The sequence below is a fragment of the Juglans regia genome, chromosome 6 (genome assembly GCF_001411555.2).
Source record: "Juglans regia cultivar Chandler chromosome 6, Walnut 2.0, whole genome shotgun sequence".
Taxonomy (NCBI): Eukaryota; Viridiplantae; Streptophyta; class Magnoliopsida; order Fagales; family Juglandaceae; genus Juglans; species Juglans regia.
In genome coordinates, this window is record NC_049906.1 from 34267727 (window position 1) to 34287114 (window position 19388).

Genomic DNA, 19388 nt, shown 5'->3' on the forward strand with positions numbered 1-19388 from the left:
TAGCACCAATGCACTGATTTAATTGATATATATATGGGTCAAGTGGAGGCAAGTCGCAACAGAGAGATAAAGAGTTCGAGAAACTTGCGATTGTGCGAGAGACTGACAAGGAAAAAGAGGGTGTGGCGCATAGGGGTGGAGAGATTTATAAACAAAACTTATAAGAAAACGATGTCATTTTATAAAAGGAAATTATTTTTTTAATATACATATATATATATATATATATATATATGGGGGCTGGGTTGGGCGGACATGATAAATTCTAGGCGAGCTTGGGCCCACCCCATCCTAGACTCCCAGTTGCGTGTAGTCATCGCCCGCACGTCCCTATGTGTAGATAGGGGTCCCGCCTCAACTAGGTAAATGTCACATGGGGATGGACGTGGTGGCAGGTGGCAGTGCCTCGCCCCAACCCTACTAATAGTAAATTAATAGCTATTTTTATTTTTAAAAAATACGAATTCGTCCTATATTTTCAAGGGTGATTTTTTTTTATGAATAGTTATTTTAAAACAGATAATAAAATAATAAAAAGTAACGATTATTCAACGAAGGGACCAAAGGTTTTAGATGCTTTATTAAAAAAATGTTAGAAATATTGTACGTAGAGGGCTGAGACTAGTTGGACAAAATCAAAAGGTGTACTTACCAATGTTTTTAATTTCGTACCGTATCGGCCGGTACGGCCGAAATTTTTCGTTTCGGCCGTCCGGCCGGTACAGATACTATATATGTTCCGTACCGTCCAAAATACCGGCTGTACCGGACGGTACCGGCCGTTTCGGCCTAAATTTCAGCCTGTACTGGCCTATATTTCGGCCTGTGTTTTTTGTTTTTTTTTTCATTTTTTCAAACTATAAGTTCATTTTTTGACTCCCAATTTAGACTAGACTATTTATAATTTATATGTATATATGTATTTATATATAATTTATTCATATATAAACTATTATTTTAGAATATAATTGTTATATATATTTATATATATAATTTATTCATATATCGACTATCCCGAAACGGTATACGAAACGGTACCGGTATCGAAATATTTCGTTCTAGTATCTTGACCAGTACGCCATCCGGTACGGTATTCAAAACATTGGTACTTACTGTGGGGTGCACGTATGGGTGGGTACAAAGACTAATTAATTCGAATGAATATGCCAAAGAAAAAAAAAATTAAAAAAAAATTAAAAAAGTGGATGATAGCTGTAATCCGCTTTTAACAACGTGGCTTAGGCATCCTCACACACTTTTTCCCACCTTCTTAAATTAAATCACTTATCTAATAATCTCTCGAATATTCATGGAGCTGTTTGTTTCCGTGACCTCCCACTTAGGTAAGCTTTTGCCATTAATTTATTTCTCTGCCGTTTTGTTGACTTTGATACTAAGGGCAAAATATTTTACCATATTTTCTTCGTGTATAAACTGCTCATTTCTTAAATAAGAGTTTTTTTAACTAAATATGTGACGTTTGTATAATTCATAACTGTATCTTATATTACTCAAATTTATATAAATATGAGTAATGTTATTTATCATATTGCTAACGTAGCACTATCGTAATGTCGAGGAGGAGGACGAGGCAAGAAAGATTTGTAGGGATAGGGCATAGGGTTGGTGGCGCGTGGGGGGATGTGGTTGGGTCCAGTTCATTTGTTGTTGGGCAGTTGGCTAGGAGGGGACCAAAATCAAATGCCTTGTGATCCCAAACCGAGAAAGGAATAAGAAAATTGGGATAGCAAATTAGGGGAAATGAAAAGTGGATAATGAAAAGGTAGTCATCAGTGGGGGTGGTGGGGGGGCCTGCAATTTTGTGTAAATATAACGGGTAGAGAGTAGAAGAGGCCAAAGTGCCATCAAAAAGGGAGGGAACATAAACTTGCATTGGGGACTAATACAGGCTGGTACTGGGACAGAGTATCTCTCTTTGTTAACTTCTGATATGCTTGTCCATAACTTCTTCTTTAAAAAAAAAAAAAATAACGTTAGATACAGTCTTAGCCTTGTTTGGATTCGAAACTTACATCAACTTATCTTATCTCATCATTATAATTTTTCTAAATTTCTACACAAAATATAATAAACAATTTAATTTTTTCAAATCTTAAAATAATAATAATATTAAAAATAATATTTTAATAATATTTTATTCAATTCATCTCTGAATCTAAACAGGGCAGGCAAGTCTCACACACTCTTTTAAAAAAAATAAGATCCATTATTAAAAAGAAAATCATGTAAATTTAATATTTATCTATTTTTTTAAATGAAGTGTTTGAAACTTGTACATTCTAATACTGTAAATATCATTTTTTTTAATTTTTTTTATAACTACTTTTGTTGGTTGGACATGTCTCTTTATCTGTCTCTTTATTTTGTTTTTAAATCTACGAAAATTATTTGGGCAAGCTCAAAGCATACGACTTCGTGTAACTTATTTGAAAAAAAAAAAAAATAGATTCACTTGTAAAAAAAAAAAAAATTTATAGTAGATTTTTAATTTCAAAGAATTTGTACAAAATGCTAATGCTAGACTTGTATGTAGTAGCTCTCATTACTTTATGATTTAGCTATCAAATGTCTAGGATGGATTGGAGTTTAATAAGTGGATCGATGCAAAGAAGCTACCGATGAGTCTAGTTGTGGTATTTAAGTGGCATATTTGTGAGTATATCAGACCCTAACAACCATTTATTTATTTTTCCATTGTCTTTTTTTTTTTTTTTTGTTCTAAGATGCTTCTGTACCAATAAGTTGGACAAAGACAAACTTGCATTGGATATAAAGCAAGGTTTTGAGACTTCTATGTAAAGGCTCCATTATAGTTATTAATTGTAATAATATGATATTAAAAATAGGACGCTGCTAGGTGCACAGAAGAATTCCACTTAAAAGAGTAAATTTGTTTTTTTTTCTTTTTTGCTTTTTTTTCATACATTTTTTTATATTTTTAAATATATTTTTTAAAAATTCATAATATCATTTAAAAATACTTCCTTAATTATTAAGAAAAAAAAGAGAATATGTAGATGCTTTCGGTGGCCTTCATCTGTGGATTAATTATTATCCTTAAAAATATAATTTGATATGAAAATAAAATATATATATTTTTAACTTATCATCTTCCATCACATTAGTTCACATTAAAAATAAGAATTATTCTCAATCGTGTGTGAAGAGCAATCATAACATTCATATCATTTAAATGGTAAAATATGATTTGTAATATTAAAATTTATATTCCAATTCAAATTATGTCATGTAAATACTTTACTAAAAAGTATTATTCGTATCGACTTATAAATGGATTTTTTCTAAAAAAATACGCAGAGACCATGTTACGATTTCACAGGATTGGGTTTTCTAGTAGGAAAATTCTATATGGCTGCCGGTTTTATTTTCCTACACCGCACACTCGACATGGCGGGTCAAATCACGGTTCTTGATGAAAAAATCGATCTCCCATGCTCGTCTCTCTCTTCCCTCCCGTCTGAAAAATTTTGACTTCCCTCCTGCGCTCCTCTCTCTCATGTGCTCTTATGTGATTCTAGGGAAAAGCTGATTCTTGCAAACTCGAAGTGGTGTACACCAAATCTTCGAACTAGAGTTGACGTCGAAGAAAAACCGTTCTTGAGTCTGGATCTACGGTCACATCACTGTAAGCTTCTAGCAAAATCCAATTTTATGGTTCCCCACTACAATGACGATGTAAGCTAGTTTTTATGGTATATATTTACATTGATTTTGGTTGGTTAGGCGTGATTGTAAATCGTTGTTGTGTGTAATTTTTTGTATAGTGGTTGTTTTGTGTTAATTTTTGTATGAATGTTTGGATATATTTTTTGTGCCCATCAGCTATTTGATGGGATTACTGAACTAAAATGACATTGTGTGTGTCCAAACTTTTAGTCTCACACAGACACAAAAATATTCTTGATGGTGAGATGTATGTCCTTGTTCCCCGGACATAGTAGCAAGAATAAAATTTTGACAATTGGCAATGCGATTTCAAAACTAAAATTTTGAAATCCATTTCTTTGTTGCTGTTGTTGGCAGTTGTTATTGATATGTTGTTGTCGAATAGTTAAACATGACTCCTACTTAATTTTGATGGTGTTGTTGTCGAATAGTTAAGTTTGGTTAGCAGCACTTGTAGCTTAAGGTCCTCTTCTAATTTCAATTTTTTATTTTTTATTTTTTTATTTTTTATGGTGTAGTAGTTGGTGTGTGTCTATGCATGCATGTGTGTGTGAGAGAGAGAGAGCACTTTGCCAACAACGGTCGGTAAATTTTTTTGTCAGGGAAGGTGTTCCAGCCTAGAAAAAAAAGGTGTTTCAGTGATAGTAGCAAGAATAAAATTCTTAGTCTGGATGTGTGTGATTTCAAAACTAATATTTTGAAATCCATTTCTTTGTTGTTGGCAGTTATTGTTGATATGTTGCAGCCGAATAGTTAAAGATGACTCCTACCTTGTGAACAAATAGTTTGGTTAGCAGCACTCGTAGCTTGAGGTTCTATTCTAATTTCAAAATTTAAATAATGAACTTTTATGTCCAAATATTTGCATCTGATGTGCAGTATTGAAGTTACATGACATCCATACATTTTGAAATTTATGTCTATGCGATTGTTGTTATTTGACAGTGTGAGATTAAAATTTTAATATCTAACCATAGTAGTAGTGACATATAAAATGTTATGAAAATGTTATGAAACCATATGTTCCATGCTTAGTGCAGTGTGTGAGACCCATGTTGAAAAAGTTTCTGATTTGAGGAGTTTGGATGTTTTGGAAGTTATGCTTTTGAATTTCTGATGACTGGCGTTTTTTAGTTTTGTGGTGTGGGGGCAGTTGAAGGATTATAGAGATGACTTCTTTTTTTTTCTCAGCATGTGCATTTTGCTTGTTTTCACTGTCATTTATTTTTGTTCTTATTTAGATAACATATGGCATAGAATCAATTATCATCATGTGTAGTTGATGCGTTTTTGGTGAAATCACTAATTTGTTGGTATGGTTTGAAAGCACTACTAAAGACCTCCCAAACTAACAAAAATCCAAGAATGAAGTTTTATGCATGTCCGGAGTATAATACAGTAAAACAAATTTTAATTCGTCATATTTTTTTATTGCTTTTGAATTTGTCATATTTAACGTTTGAAGTTTTTGAATTGTATGCAGTAAGAACAAATATGTCAATTTTTCATATGGGTAGATATGCTTCAATTGATATAGGAGAAAATTCGAACAAGAGAGAATGTAGTTCGGAAGAGGAAGGATGATATATTGCTGCGTGAGTACGAAGCTCATAAAGAAAAACATAAACTAATAGAGAGAGAGAGAGAGAGAGAGAGAGAGAGAGAGAGAGAGAGAGAATGGTCTTCACAAGAAAGAGGACGAACTTTCAAAGCGGATTGTAGATAATAGATGTGCACTCATATTATTGTGTCTGTACTGGTTATTATCTATTGTAATAGTTTTTTGTTGATTCAGACTATAAATGTATGGTGTTACTGTTTATTGTAAATGGATATGGTTCGGATTGTAATTGTAACGGTTTGTTCTCTATGTATATCATTATGAATGTGTATGGTAAGGGATGTTAGGTTTTCTGTTTTGTGAGATGTTGATAATGATACTGGATCATTCTGGGATAATAGTTTACATCTCGAAAACAAGGAAAAATAGCATTAATATAATATTTTACAGAATCTGTTATAGAAATCAACAGGCTACACCATTTCATCCCTGTAAATTCACAACAAACAATAATCTTTGTTCTCCATTATCTCATTCCACAATAGGCCAAACATTCACAACATGCTACACAATGGACCAAACATTCACAACAATCAATACAAGCTACAAAGTACTCCACATCAATGGTCTATAAAGTACAAAATACATGGTCTCAAAATCAAATAATCATAGCAATGATACAAACCAAGTGTTTCACCAGGCTACAAAGTACTCCATAAGTAGTAGCCTTGCATTCTCCATGGAATGACACACAACAAACTTGCATTCACGTCTTCAGTTATATACAATCATTATCAGCACATATCTGAAAACAACACAAGCAGATCAACGTTCAGTAATTACATAGAGTAATTTATTAATAATTGAACAAGTTACAATTAAATAAAGAAAATCATCTTTCAAAAAATGTTCTAAAAAAATAAAAGACATCTACCTAAATAGGCTCTTGAAATTGTTTCAACTCATTCGAATTACTCGATGAAGAGTAGGGCACAATTGGTCCAAAATGTGGCATGAATCATGATTGGTGGATTCTGCAATCAAGTACGGTGTTAGAAACACTCAAATCAACGTATGAAAAAATATTTTAAAAAATAAAAGATGTCTACTTTGATAGGCTCTTGAAATCGTCTCAACTCCATCGGATTACTTGACGGAGTGTAGGGCATAGTTGGGGGATATTGCAACTAGGCATGACGTTAGAAACACTCAAATCAAATGCATTTACGAGCAATCTTTCTAAAAGAATCAAAAGGCATACCTTGCTATTCCAATGGTACGGATATGAATTTCGATACATATTTGGAGGCATTATAAATGGCGGGTTGTATGGATTTCTGGAACTATAATATCCCTATAATACACAAATGAACAATACATTAAGTGAGTGGAATATTGGAGGTAACGACATATCCAAATGACCAGTGTGTATCATACTTGGGTCAGTGAAATCTATGTAGAAGGCTTGGGTGGCCTTCCATCATTCTCTTCGCCCATCACACTATTTGAATTGGATCGGTGAAATCAATGTAGAAGGCCCAGTGCACTCTAATGCTCAATTTTTTCCCTTTTTGATACAAACTCATTATTTTGTCTCATGTGAAGTACATACAATTTTCCTTGAACATCATAATAATGCCAAAAATTAGCAACCAACCACAACCTAAAACAAATTAACAAAGAGGATAACATAATGTTAAATATGACCAGCTTAGAGCATTGGCATTGGATTCATCAAATTCATCTTCAAATTTTGATGAAAAGTACATGTTTTCCATATATCTAAAACTTCTTTATCCATAACTCCACATTGGATTAGCCATTGGATTCATCAAAATAATAATATAATATTATTTTTTAAAAAATATTATTTTTTATTTTTCTTTCATATTTTGTAATTACACTAATCATATGTTAATTAATAATTTAATTTGATACTTAAATTATTATTTTTCAATTAATTTTTTTCCTCAACCTAATTATCCAACAAACACATTATATTATCCAATAAAAGTTCTTATTGGAATATTGTTTTAAAGCTTTTTATTGCCTGCTTTTTATTGGATATGCAAAATGACAAGAGAGACCACAAGTACTTTTATATAATATGCCAACAAAACTCTGCCTATCGATGCAAATTCAGATTCATGCCTATCCAACATCATCAAGTGAGAATGACACCATGTGGTCATATAGACTGCCCAGATCATGAAGAGAGAATGACTTTGCTTGAATGATTACATCAAATACACAACTCAACAAAAGAGAGTCACAAATCCACAAAAACATAAACTAAATTTTATATTAAACTGCAGCTGTCCAACTTACACTTCCCCTCAACAAAATGACTAACAAAATCCACAAAAACATAAATCTTCTTCATATTAAATTGCAGCTGTCCAACTTACAGTTGCCCTTAACAAAATAACAACAAAATCCACAAAAACATAAACTAAATTTCATATTAAACTGCAGCTGTCCAACTTTCAGGTCCCCTCAACAAAATGACAACAAATCCACAAACACATAAACTAAATTTCATATTAAACTGCAGCTCTCCAAATCACAGTTCCCTTCCACAAAATCAGGTCACAATTTCACAGAAACCTTTCAAAAATACAGTCATCTATTTAAAACAAAACAAATTCAGATATCATAGTGGCTGCCCAACCACATGTTTATCCAAAACATGTGGCTGCCCAGCCACTAAATGCTGAAAATTTTTTACTTGACTGCCAACAGTTACACATCTCCATGAGGTGTGGATGGAGATGTGTCGAACAGGTATTCGTCATTCAAAGAGTTCTCATAAATCTTCTTCTGAATATTATGGAAATATGCTTGTTGCACGACTGCATACCATCCTTCAACAACATATGAACAAGAAAAGGTTAAATGCAAAGGCTATCCAAAAAACTACTAAAATGCATGAACAAGAAAAGGTTAAATGCAAAAAACAATGGTATTCGTAGCTGTAAAACAGTTCTATCAATATTCAAGGCAAATATTATTGTTGTTATTCATAGCTGTAATACAGGGAGTCTTCTAACTCAAAACATACAAGTGTGTACTTCGGTTGTGCCCCTTTGCGTTTTGAAGGCAATTTCCTTACTAATAAAAAAAGTGATGAAGCAAGTATATACGAGAAGATTCACAACTATAATGCATTTATCATTCCAGAGTTCAAATTTCAAAGCTTTTTATACGTGATAGCCTCATGGCAGAAGGCGTTTCCCCCCCACATTCAAACATCATGTCATGGTCATTAAAGTTCAATTATTTGATGGTAAGATAATTTGAAAAGAAAAAGATTGCTGCATTTTCAAATTTCAACCATGAAAACCCAAGTCATCATCATTATTTTTTTTTAATTTTTTATCTGCTATGATATAAATTATTTCCATCATGAAAAATCAAATACAAGAATGTCTCCTGAGATAATTATGTCATTTTTCACAACATGCTAGGCCATACAGACAGATCTTTTGGAGGTTTTACTTGAAATTAAATTTTGCTCTAAACTTTCAGTTCTTGAAAACATTTTAAGTAGAATGTTCTCAAAGGACAGCACACCAACGCCTAAGCAAAATCCAATATTAAACATTTGAGTTAATTGTCCAGATGTTAGCGAGCATGAAATTTCATCCGTCTCTAAGTAGACTGGTACAGCTAGACCAACATGTAACCCAGCTTACATAAAAGGATGTTTGGATTTCTAAAAATGCAAGCAAAACACACTTTTTGTGCATTATTATCATGTGGAGGTAGACAAAGTAGTTTTGGGGTATTTCCATAAAACTTCTGTAAGGAGTTGATAAAAGTCCTCTGCTAAACTTTGGCATAAATAATTTCAAATTAAAAACCATGCCAGAAGCCTGAAAACAAGGGTTATTATATTCAAATTAACCGAAGTACACACAGTGCACGCAAAGGCTATTATATTCCTAAAGACTACTAAAACTTGAGGTTTATCCAAAAAATCATTAAAATCATATAACATCATATAAATGATCGGTTCAAATTTTTCATACATGCATATATGATTAATATATATATGAGAGTGAACTCACGGAGATGGACAACGTTCGGAGCAGAGGGAGAAAGGATCGGCAACGATGCGCCTATGAAGCTGATGGAGGTCCTGTTTCACCTGAAACACCTCGTAGGAACGTCAACATCTGCTTCACGAAGATGAACGGGTCACTTTGTTGGCAAAGTTGATGATACAAGCTTCGGGAAAAACAGGAGAAAACAGAGGGAAGAAATGGAGAGGAAGAAAGGGAGAGGAAGAATCGAAAATGGATTTGAGGATTTCGGGATTCCTGGGTAGATTCCGAAGGAAGAGAAGAGAGGGAAGAAAAGGTAGGGTTTGCCAGATTCGGGAAGAAAGAAAGGGAGAGGAGAGGAAGAAAGAAAGGGAGAGGAAGAATCGAAAATGGATTGAGGATTTCGGGATTCCGGGGTAGAGGAAGAAGGAAGAGAAGAGAGGGAAGGGTAGGGTTTGCCAGATTCGGGAAGAAAGAAAGGGAAATGAGAAGAGAGAAAGAAAGAAGAGGGATCGGGGGATTTCGGGGCGAAGGATAAAGCAGGATAGAGAGGGAAGAGAGAACGGTTTTGCGTGCGAAATAGTTTTTTCATAATAAAAAAACCGGATAGATGTTAAACAGTAGTTCACTAAATTTGAAGATAAAGGATAATACACTGTAGCTAAAAGCTTGAGATTTAATGAAAAGGTGAATCCAATGCTGAGTTTTTTGAGTAAAATTCATCAAATTATAGACATTTTGATGAGTCCAATGCCAGTGCTCTTAGAATGAACCTAAAACAAGTTAATAAAAGCCAACTATGTGCACTACACAATAGACAAGAAATAGGTATACAACACCACTAACCAAAGGTACAAAAACTTAAGGTGGCAGCGGTATAAAAAAAATGTATTTGAGAAATTTAGAGGGAATTCTCAAAGATTTTTTTTGATCGGTAAATAAACTTATATTGAAGAATTCCATTAATTTTTAATGCCTCCATTATCCATTCATTTCTTCTTATGGATGTCACACTAAATAGACATACGAATGGCAAGGTGCAAACGACTCAGCCAATTTTACAGGACAATACCATTGAAGAACTGATCCAGCAATCACTCAAAGTTCTCAAACTTGAAAAGACAAGGACCTCGATAAAGTCACGTGTGATAACCCAAATCCCACGGACTTTTTAGATATGTCTACTTAGTTTTACTAAAAGAAAGTATTAAGCTTTTTCAACAATTAAGCAAATGATTCATAAAATAGCAAGCACAACAATAAACATTCAAGATCGAAATAATATTGTGCTAAATATATTTATCCATAAGAGGATCTGCTACAAGTTTTGAAAATGACTCTAATTTATACCTATAAAAAAAAGTGGGCTGGATCGATGGGGGCTTTCGGTCAATCGTTTTTCTCATCAGCCCTAGACGGTGGCAAACGCAAAAGACGTAAGTGAGATTGGCGAAGGGGAGAACGTGGCAAAGGGGAGAAATGCCGCTGGGGGAGGGAAAAATTCGAAATGGAGTTCAGTCTTAGGATAGACAAAACACACGTTTTAGTATAGGTTAGGAGTAGGAATAAAATAAAAAACACCTCAACAGGTGTGCAGTGTAAATAGAAGGAGGTAGTTGAGTTGATATGAAAGTAATTGTTAGACTAGGGAGAGGTTTGTATAGTGAATTGAGATGAAATGAGTTGAGGTGAAAGTTGAAAGTTGAATAAAATATTGATAGAATATTATTTTTTAATATTATTATTGTTTTGAGATTTGAAAATGATTGAATTGTTCATTATATTTTGTGCGAAAATTTAAAAAAATTATAATAATTAAATGAGATGAATTGAAATGAGTTAAAGGAATTTTTATATCCAAAAGTATATGCATCTTAATTTGAAGTGTATCATGAGGATGGTTGTAAGGTGCCAAGCAATTCATGAAGTGTCTCACTTTAGGTTGTTTATAACAACTTCTATACAGCTTATTAATAAAATATTAATTTGTTTTAACCTTTTGACTTTTTTTTTTAAATATTTGAGTTTTAAAAAAAATATTATTTCAGTGTGGAGAAGTAAAATAGTTGTAGGTGTGTCCTTGTACCGTTGCTCCATCAATGTATCAATTTGAAGTAGTTTATTAATTAAATAAAAAATAATTTAAAATATGACACATCAATTTGTATGATTGAAGAAAATAAAAATTTAAATAAAAAATAATACTTATTTATCTATTTAATTTATGAATATTAAAAGCTAGAGGCTATGAGAAAAAAATAGAATTAAGTAAATTTGTATGATATTAATTATTAAATTTGTATGAAATTAAATATTTAAAACCAAATGGAATACCACTACCATGAGTGGGGAGAGTTGAAATAGAACGACGTAGTTCTGTCCCGGTTTAGCTGACTGCCAGTCTTCTGCCGATTAAGCTTTAGCTTTACCAAAACAAAGAGAACGCAGTGAAAACAGAAACGAAAGGAGAGAGGACTCAGAAAAGAGGAAAAAAGCAAAAATAAAAATAAAAATGAAGGCTTTGGGATGGTGGCTGATGCTAGTGGGTTCACTTCGCTTAGCCTCCGTTTGGTTCGGCTTCTTCGACATCTGGGCTCTTAGACTTGCCGTCTTCTCAAATGCTATCAGTTAGTTCTCTCCCTCTCTCTCTCTGTAAATCTTACTTTTTGTTTGTTATGTGTTTCTCCTGGTATGTTTTTCTTTTTCAATTTTTTTTTCTGTTGTTAGTCTAGAATCGACACCAACATTTTCTCCTTTGACCCAAGATGAAAAAGAACTAGACTTGTTCTTCTTCTAGCTAAAAATTCGCTACACGACTTTCAATAAGAACACTATCTCTTCTTGTAAAAAACATTTTACAACCAAAAATCATGGAGGATGTAAGCCAATGGCTGATATGTTCTGGTGAATCTGGGGACAAGGGGCTGCATTTGTGCGTGCATGTGGAGTTGTGAATTTCAATCAAGAGATCTGTGTTGACTTAAAAAAAGAGAGAGAAAGAGGAAATGACTCTCTGGGGTAGATCCCAAAAGTTTGGATCTTTCATATACTTGCGCTTTCATCGATGAATTGGGTTGATTGTTTCTAGAAGTGCCTTTCCGTGCCTTTTGTCTTCCAAAAAAAGAAAAGTAATCTGAAAACTCTCTTATACCCTTATATTTATATATAAACTAAAATCTAGATGAGAGGGGATACTTGTATAATTGCTGTTTGTAAATGAAGATTTATTTGTATGTTTGGTGAGAAACGATGAAAGATGGTGTATCAAACATGGCAGATGACTCTGATAACTTTTAGGTGATTAGTTTACGATCTCTCTTTTCCGAGTCCGAGACACACGCCGAGTAACTCTGATCTCAATGAAATGTCTCGCTTAAAGTTTGGAGTTGGAATTTGATATTATCTTGGTAGAGAGGATGCATTGTGGGTGAGATCTCAATCTAATCTTGATTTGTAGTGGCAAAACCAAGAAAGATTCACAATGATGGATTTGAATCTCAATATCTAATCATCAAATAAACTCTTGTTTTCAACTTAAAGCTGAAAATTCAAGCACAAAAGGTATTATAAAAAACTACAATGAGGGGAGTCAATTTGTTAAAACATGGTGAATTGAGTCCAGGACTAACCATGAAAAAATATGGAATTTATGAAGATCTGCTAGGAATTGCCACCACTCACTCACCCACCACAATCCAAAAAAAATACAAAAAATATAAAATTGTTAAGAACTTTGGTATTATTATGCCCCCTTTTTTCCCTGAAGAGAGGCATAATAAATTTATTTTACTTATAAAGGATGTAATGGATCTGTTTCAACAATTTAACAAGATGGAAAGGAGAGCACTTTTTTTTTTTAATTTTCTGATTGGCACCAGGTGTCCGAAAATGTGTTCGTTCTCACTTATATGTTTGCTAGAAGAAGCTGAAATGCTATTGCTCTATTTCCTCTATTTATTAGTCTTTTATCTCTTATGGGCCATTAATAATAGAACTTAAACCCACTTATCAGAAAAAATAATAGAACCTAAACCTTCTCTTGAACAACAAGAATCTCTTCTCTAGCCTCACGCATGTATTTCTTAGTTTTCAGGAAATTTATGCCACAAGAAAAGTGGGATAACCCTTCCAGAAATGACTATAAGAGGAATAACCTGCCTATGAAAATCCAAATATTAATGAGATATCCAATTGGACAGTATCCTGCCCTACAAAGTTGTCTGTGCTTGATTTATTTTTATTTTTACTGTTTTTGGTATGGTCTTTTTTAATACTTCAGGGATTAAGTTTAATTATGTTTTCATTGCCTGCTAAAGGGTATTGAGTGATGACAATATCAGGAACTCTACGTTTGGATGTTGAGGTGATCTCAGATGATCTGTGAATAGTAATGAATAGTAGTAAAAAAGTAGTGAATATTAGTGAGGTAGTCTGAGGTGATCTCACTAACCAAACATATAAATGTATTAGTGCAATATGAAAATGACATGACTTTATTACATTCATCAGTGTTATAACATGAATCTGTATGTCTAAGACAGATGTGACGAAGAATTAAACTCTTCCCGTTTAATTATTTAACTTCTATTTTTGCTAGTAATGAACTAGTTTTTTGCTCTTTGCTATGTCAACAGTTTCCTCTCTCTCTCTCTCTCTCTCTCTCTCTCTCTCGCTCTCTCTCTCTCTCTCTCTCTCTCTCTCACTTCTATGCTCTTGTGTATGACTAAGTATTTACTAGGTCCTGATGGTTTTTCCTTCCATTTCTCCCTTATTTGTAGTGACTGAAGTTCATGGAAGGACTTTTGGAGTTTGGACGCTTCTAACTTGCACCCTTTGCTTTCTTTGTGCATTTAACCTCGAAAATAAGCCTCTTTATTTGGCTACCTTCTTATCATTCATCTATGCCTTAGGTCATTTCTTGACCGAATACCTAATTTATCAGACAATGGCAATTGCGAATCTGACAACTGTTAGCGTCTTTGCAGGTACAAATGTTAATTACTCAGATTGGCCTTTATATTTTTTTATATGTTCATTTTTAACCCCAAGGGGTTGGCCCATGTGGTGAAGGCCTTGGTCTTGGGATATCACTCCCTTCAAGGTTTAAGGTTCAACACCTCATGAGTGCAAACAATTCTTTGGGGCCACACCCCCTGGTGAAAAACCAGCGATTTAACTAGTTCCGTGTAGGGAAACTTCCGAAGGTGTGGTGCACGGGACTGGGGTTTACTCTGTAGGGGTGGGTCCGAAGGGCCCTGCCTTGGAGAGGTTTCCCAACATAAAAAAAAAAAAAAATGTTAATACTCAGATTTGCCTTTATATTTCTTTATATGTTCATTTTTACTCTGGAGTTACGTTGAAGTTGTCTGGTTATTTCCAGAATTATGACATAAGATTGCGATGATTACTGTTTGGTTTTGTTTTTGGATTGGCAATGTGATCAATATTCGATCTTTTCTGGTCTACTGGAAAACCATTAAGGCAATGAGCTATGCAAGAAGAGATCGTCTCATGTACCACTTAAAACCTAAGTGAAGCTTGGCCTTTGTTCTGCTGACTTGCGGCCTCTTTTATTTTTTATTGCATTGTAATTTGCTTGGTCATAAGCTGGAGTGGAATGGGCATAAGCTAACCTCCTCCCCCACACCCTAAAAAAAAACAGAAGAAATGGGCTGAAGGATCAGGACATAAGAACTTCTGGTTGAAATTGCTTATGGTCGTGGTTTTATCTTTCAACACTCTGATTACTAGGTTTGCATTGACATTATTGAGAGCTGTCCTGCCCCAAAATTTGGAGCATTCTACATCTGATGAAATTTATAACCTTGATCTCCAATTAATTAACAGCTATTGTTAATCAGGAACATCGATAATATGGATGCTGTTGCAGTGGAATGCTCATCAACCTATCCACACAAAGCATTATTGAATATAGGATGATGTGTTTCTCATTGCTCCCTTTTTTCACTGATGAAAGCAGATTTGTCACGAAGAGTTTTCGTATCGCTGGTTTAGTCCTCTTTATGCCTAGTTTATCCATCGACATGGGGGATTGTAGGGCTATCAAGTTATTCAAATTTGCTTACCATGAATTTTATAATTGTATGACTATTTTTTCACGTTTCCTTGCCCCTCAATATCTGGTGTTTAGATTTTTAGAGGTTATGATAAAGTTAGGTGTTTTTTGTGGTTTCCCCAAAACATAATTTGAGGTGCGAAGTTAATTTTGGTTTCAAAAGCTCTTGATTTGCTTGCCTGCTTTTCTGAATTGGTGCTTCCCTTATTCTTTTGCTATTGCTTTATTTTCCTGTCTCCCAACCCAATTCACTGCTCGAACGGTTTATCTACTGTATGTTCTATGATTTCCCTTTAACCAGTTTGAAGAGCACAGAATCTAATTGCTCTTTCTTTAGGGAAGAATTTATTCCCTTGCCGTGGACTTGGTCACATTTATGGAACTAATTCAACTCGATCAATGTATGCAAAGGCCACACACTTCATTGAATTGTTGGGTTTCTATCGTTGCACCGAACACAGCAGAAACCCCACTCGAAAGGAATATGAGCAGCAATTTTTTGGCCCGGGTGGCTCTTCTGGGTAGATTTCAGACTGAACCCCAATTCCAAGAAGCTTTTAAAGTTGCAACAAGTAGTCTTCAGACGAATGAATCTTACGAGTTGCAAGAAAGACAGTGACACTAGATGCCCTGTTAGTTTGAATGTTGAATTTACTTCAACTTTTTACCCCCACAGGCTTTAGTTAAAAGAATGCTGACTTGTTTGTTTTCGTAATTCATCTAATCATTATAATTTTTTTAAATTTACACATAAAATTAAATAAACAATTCAATTTTTTCAAATTTCAAAATAAAAATAATATTAAAAAATATATCATAATAATATTTTATTCAACTTTTAATTTTAATTTCAACTCATCTCATCTGCGAAAATAAACGAGACCTAAATCTCATTTACATCCATGGCGATTTAAATTCCAAATCTCTCACATCCTCAAATAAGGGGAAAAGAAAAAGGAAAAAGCATACAAAGAAAGCTCGAGCTTTCAAAAGAAATGAAACAAGGAGAGATCCATTTGTAAAATGGGCTTGTAATAGGAATATCATTATTCAAAGCTTTCATCCATGGAAGTGCTATCAAGACAACTTATCAAGATGAGCACAAAGGAATACATGGTCTACACCAACATGTCGTAAGGACCGCATAACCACTCATTGACACAGAACAATATCCAATAACTAACTTTTTTTATATGCAACTTTCAAATTAAAAACAAATAAATAAATAAGACAAAACAAAAACACAACCAAACACACCAAAAAAAAAACCCCCTTAATTTAGCTGAGTTGAAGAAACCTTTGTGCCATAGGATGCTTGGCTTCTGAGAGTTGGTCAGGTTTTAAAACTTCAACAATTTCACCTTTCACAAGGAGACAGACAATATCGGCAATTCTCTGAATTTGTTTGATGCTGTGAGAAACCATAATAATTGTCATTCCCTGTTTCTTCTTTAGATTCACTAGGACACCCTCTATGTTTTCCGTGGATATTGGATCCAAGGCACTTGTTGGCTCGTCCAGCAAAAGAACCTTTTTGAGAGGGCAAGCACACAATATCAAATTCCTAGCAGTATAGGCAGAGTGTCCATTGCAGAAGATTTGAGTAGCAGGAAATTTTGAAAATTACCTCTGGTTTATTAGCTAGAGTCCTAGCAAGAGCCACTCTTTGTGCTTGACCCACAGAGAGTTCACCACCAGTCTTGCTTAAAAAAGAGGGGTCAAGGTCTGCAAGCCTCAGCAACTTGTAAACCTCCTCATCATTCAGCTTCTTCCCTCTCAATTGTGGTCCATATCTTATGTTCTCCGCAACTGTGCCTGAGTTTTGAGACAAGCGGTGATTTAACAAAAAAAAATGACATCAAAGTACAGTTTTTTTTTTTTAATGATGGGGAATCCAGAGACCGTGCAAACACAATATTGTTGTTTTCTACCGATTAAACAAGTGTTCATGGTAAGCTGACAATAACAACAATAAAATGTGCCATTACAACTATCATCTGCAGATAAACACCCAAGATCACGGGAATAAAACAGGGAACTGCCTTCTGGAAATGGGTCCTCCCATAATTATCATCCAGATTAGGTGGGATGTAACCTACATCTTGTATCCTTGTTCCATGTTCCTACACTGCAGACTTTGTAATCACGAAAAGTTGCAACACTCATTCTAAATTATTAATGAATTTTGGTGTGCACATTGAAACCTATTAATGATTCATGTCAAACATTTTCAAGACCTGGTTGACCTTTTTTTTTTCAAAAAAATCTGGCCTTTATTTTGACTTTAGCAGATACAGAATTTCGGTACGCACATTACTGAAAAAAATAGAAAAAGCGACAAATTACTGTTAAGTAAACTTAAAGAAGAAGAAAAAGGAATTTAAAAGAGGAAAAGATGGACAAACGACACCGTACCTTCGAAGAGCGCGGGAAGCTGGAAGAGCATGCCGACCTTCCGGCGAAGAGTAAGGACATCGAGATCGCGAATATCACGACCGTCCAAAAAAACAGTACCGAGAGGTGGCTCCCACAGCCGGTTCAGCGCCCTCAGCATCGTCGACTTCCCGCTCCCACTGGGCCCTATGATCCCCACGATCTGTCCCTTTGGTATATCCACCTCTATCCCATTCAGTATCGGAACCCCCGCCTCCGATTTCTTCGTCAGGCTGCGTATCCGGAATTTCGTCCCGTCTTCTTCTCCTTTTCCGGCATCTTCTGCGTCCACCACCAGCAGGTGCTCGCCGGCCTCCTCTGCATTCAGAAATGAAGATATATTCAAGCATAAGCACCCAAAAAGATATAGACGGAAAAAAAGAGATTTGACTTCTTGCTGCAGGTACCCAGAAAAGGCATTGAAAATTTGACAGAGTCAGAGTGATATCTCGCTCAAGCAGAGAACAAGAAGAGAGATTGCTTATTTATTAATGGACATAGCAGAAAAAGCCTCCCCCAGTTAGCAACAGAGCTCGACTTACCGATAAGCTGATGACAATGGACGATTCTATCACTGAGTACAACCTTTTTACTTTTTTTACTTTTATTTTTTCCACTTGTTTGTGATTTATAATAATTAATAATAATAATTTTTAATTAACATAAGAGTAATGCTAGAGAGAAATTATTATAATAGTGTACACTTTGCACTCACTGCATGGCTATTTCTAGTTGATTGTTCACAATACTCACTTAAAGAGATGTATGGTCCAGATGATGCCACATCATGTATACAAAATGGATACTTTTAATAATAATTTTTATCTATATTTATTCTTAGCATAAACATAAATCGAACAATGATATAAATATAATAATTGTATTCCATTAGAAATTAATGTTAGGATGCCTTTTAAGGTCTCGTTTGTTTTTATAAATGAGATGAAATGAAATGAGTTAAAATTAAAATTAAAAATTAAACAAAATATTATTAGAATATATTTTTTAATCTTATTTATATTTTGGAATTTGAAAAAGTTGAATTGTTTATTTTATTTTATGTAAGAATTTAGAAAAATTATAATAATTAGATGAGATGAGATGAGTTGAGAGGAGTGGTCAAAACAAATGAGGCCTAAAAGTGTCTAGTGTATTTTGATTTTTTTTTATTCAATTTTTCTTAATGTCAAAAAAAATATACACAAATTTACTAGTAGTAATTTTGTTATACATTAAAAAAAAATATATTATGGATGTTAAGAATATAATACAAATAATCAAATCTACATCTTTTCATCGGTTTAATCTTTCGAAAAAAGTGATGGTTTCACATGATATAGAGTAGAAATCCTAAGTTCAAATCCTAACTCTACAATTAACATCATTTAATTAGATATTTTACGTGTTGGACCTACGCATTGAAAATGAGTTTGACTCATATGTGAAGGAGAGTGATAAGAATAAAATATAAATAATCAAATTTATTTCTTTCCATCAATTTAAACTTTTGAGACAAGTAGTGATTACATAAATAATACTTTTAGGAGCACATTTAGAAGACATT

General features: G+C 34.0%; 2 protein-coding genes across 2 annotated transcripts; one reads left to right on the forward strand and one right to left on the reverse strand.

Moving 5' to 3' along the window:
- Positions 1-11741: 11741 nt before the first annotated feature.
- Positions 11742-15556, forward strand: LOC108992094 (ergosterol biosynthetic protein 28). The gene is made up of 3 exons (XM_018966541.2): positions 11742-11942; positions 14094-14300; positions 15177-15556. The coding sequence occupies exons 1-3, from the start codon at positions 11828-11830 to the stop codon at positions 15242-15244; spliced, it is 390 nt and encodes a 129-aa protein (XP_018822086.1). The 5' UTR covers positions 11742-11827; the 3' UTR covers positions 15245-15556.
- Positions 15557-16406: 850 nt separating this feature from the next.
- Positions 16407-18348, reverse strand: LOC108992093 (ABC transporter I family member 17-like). The gene is made up of 4 exons (XM_018966540.2): positions 18232-18348; positions 17807-18142; positions 17019-17206; positions 16407-16921 (listed from the first exon to the last, which is right to left on the reverse strand). Exons 1-4 carry the CDS (start codon positions 18242-18244, stop codon positions 16670-16672), a joined length of 789 nt encoding a protein of 262 aa, XP_018822085.1. The 5' UTR covers positions 18245-18348; the 3' UTR covers positions 16407-16669.
- Between the last annotated feature and the right edge of the window lie 1040 nt (positions 18349-19388).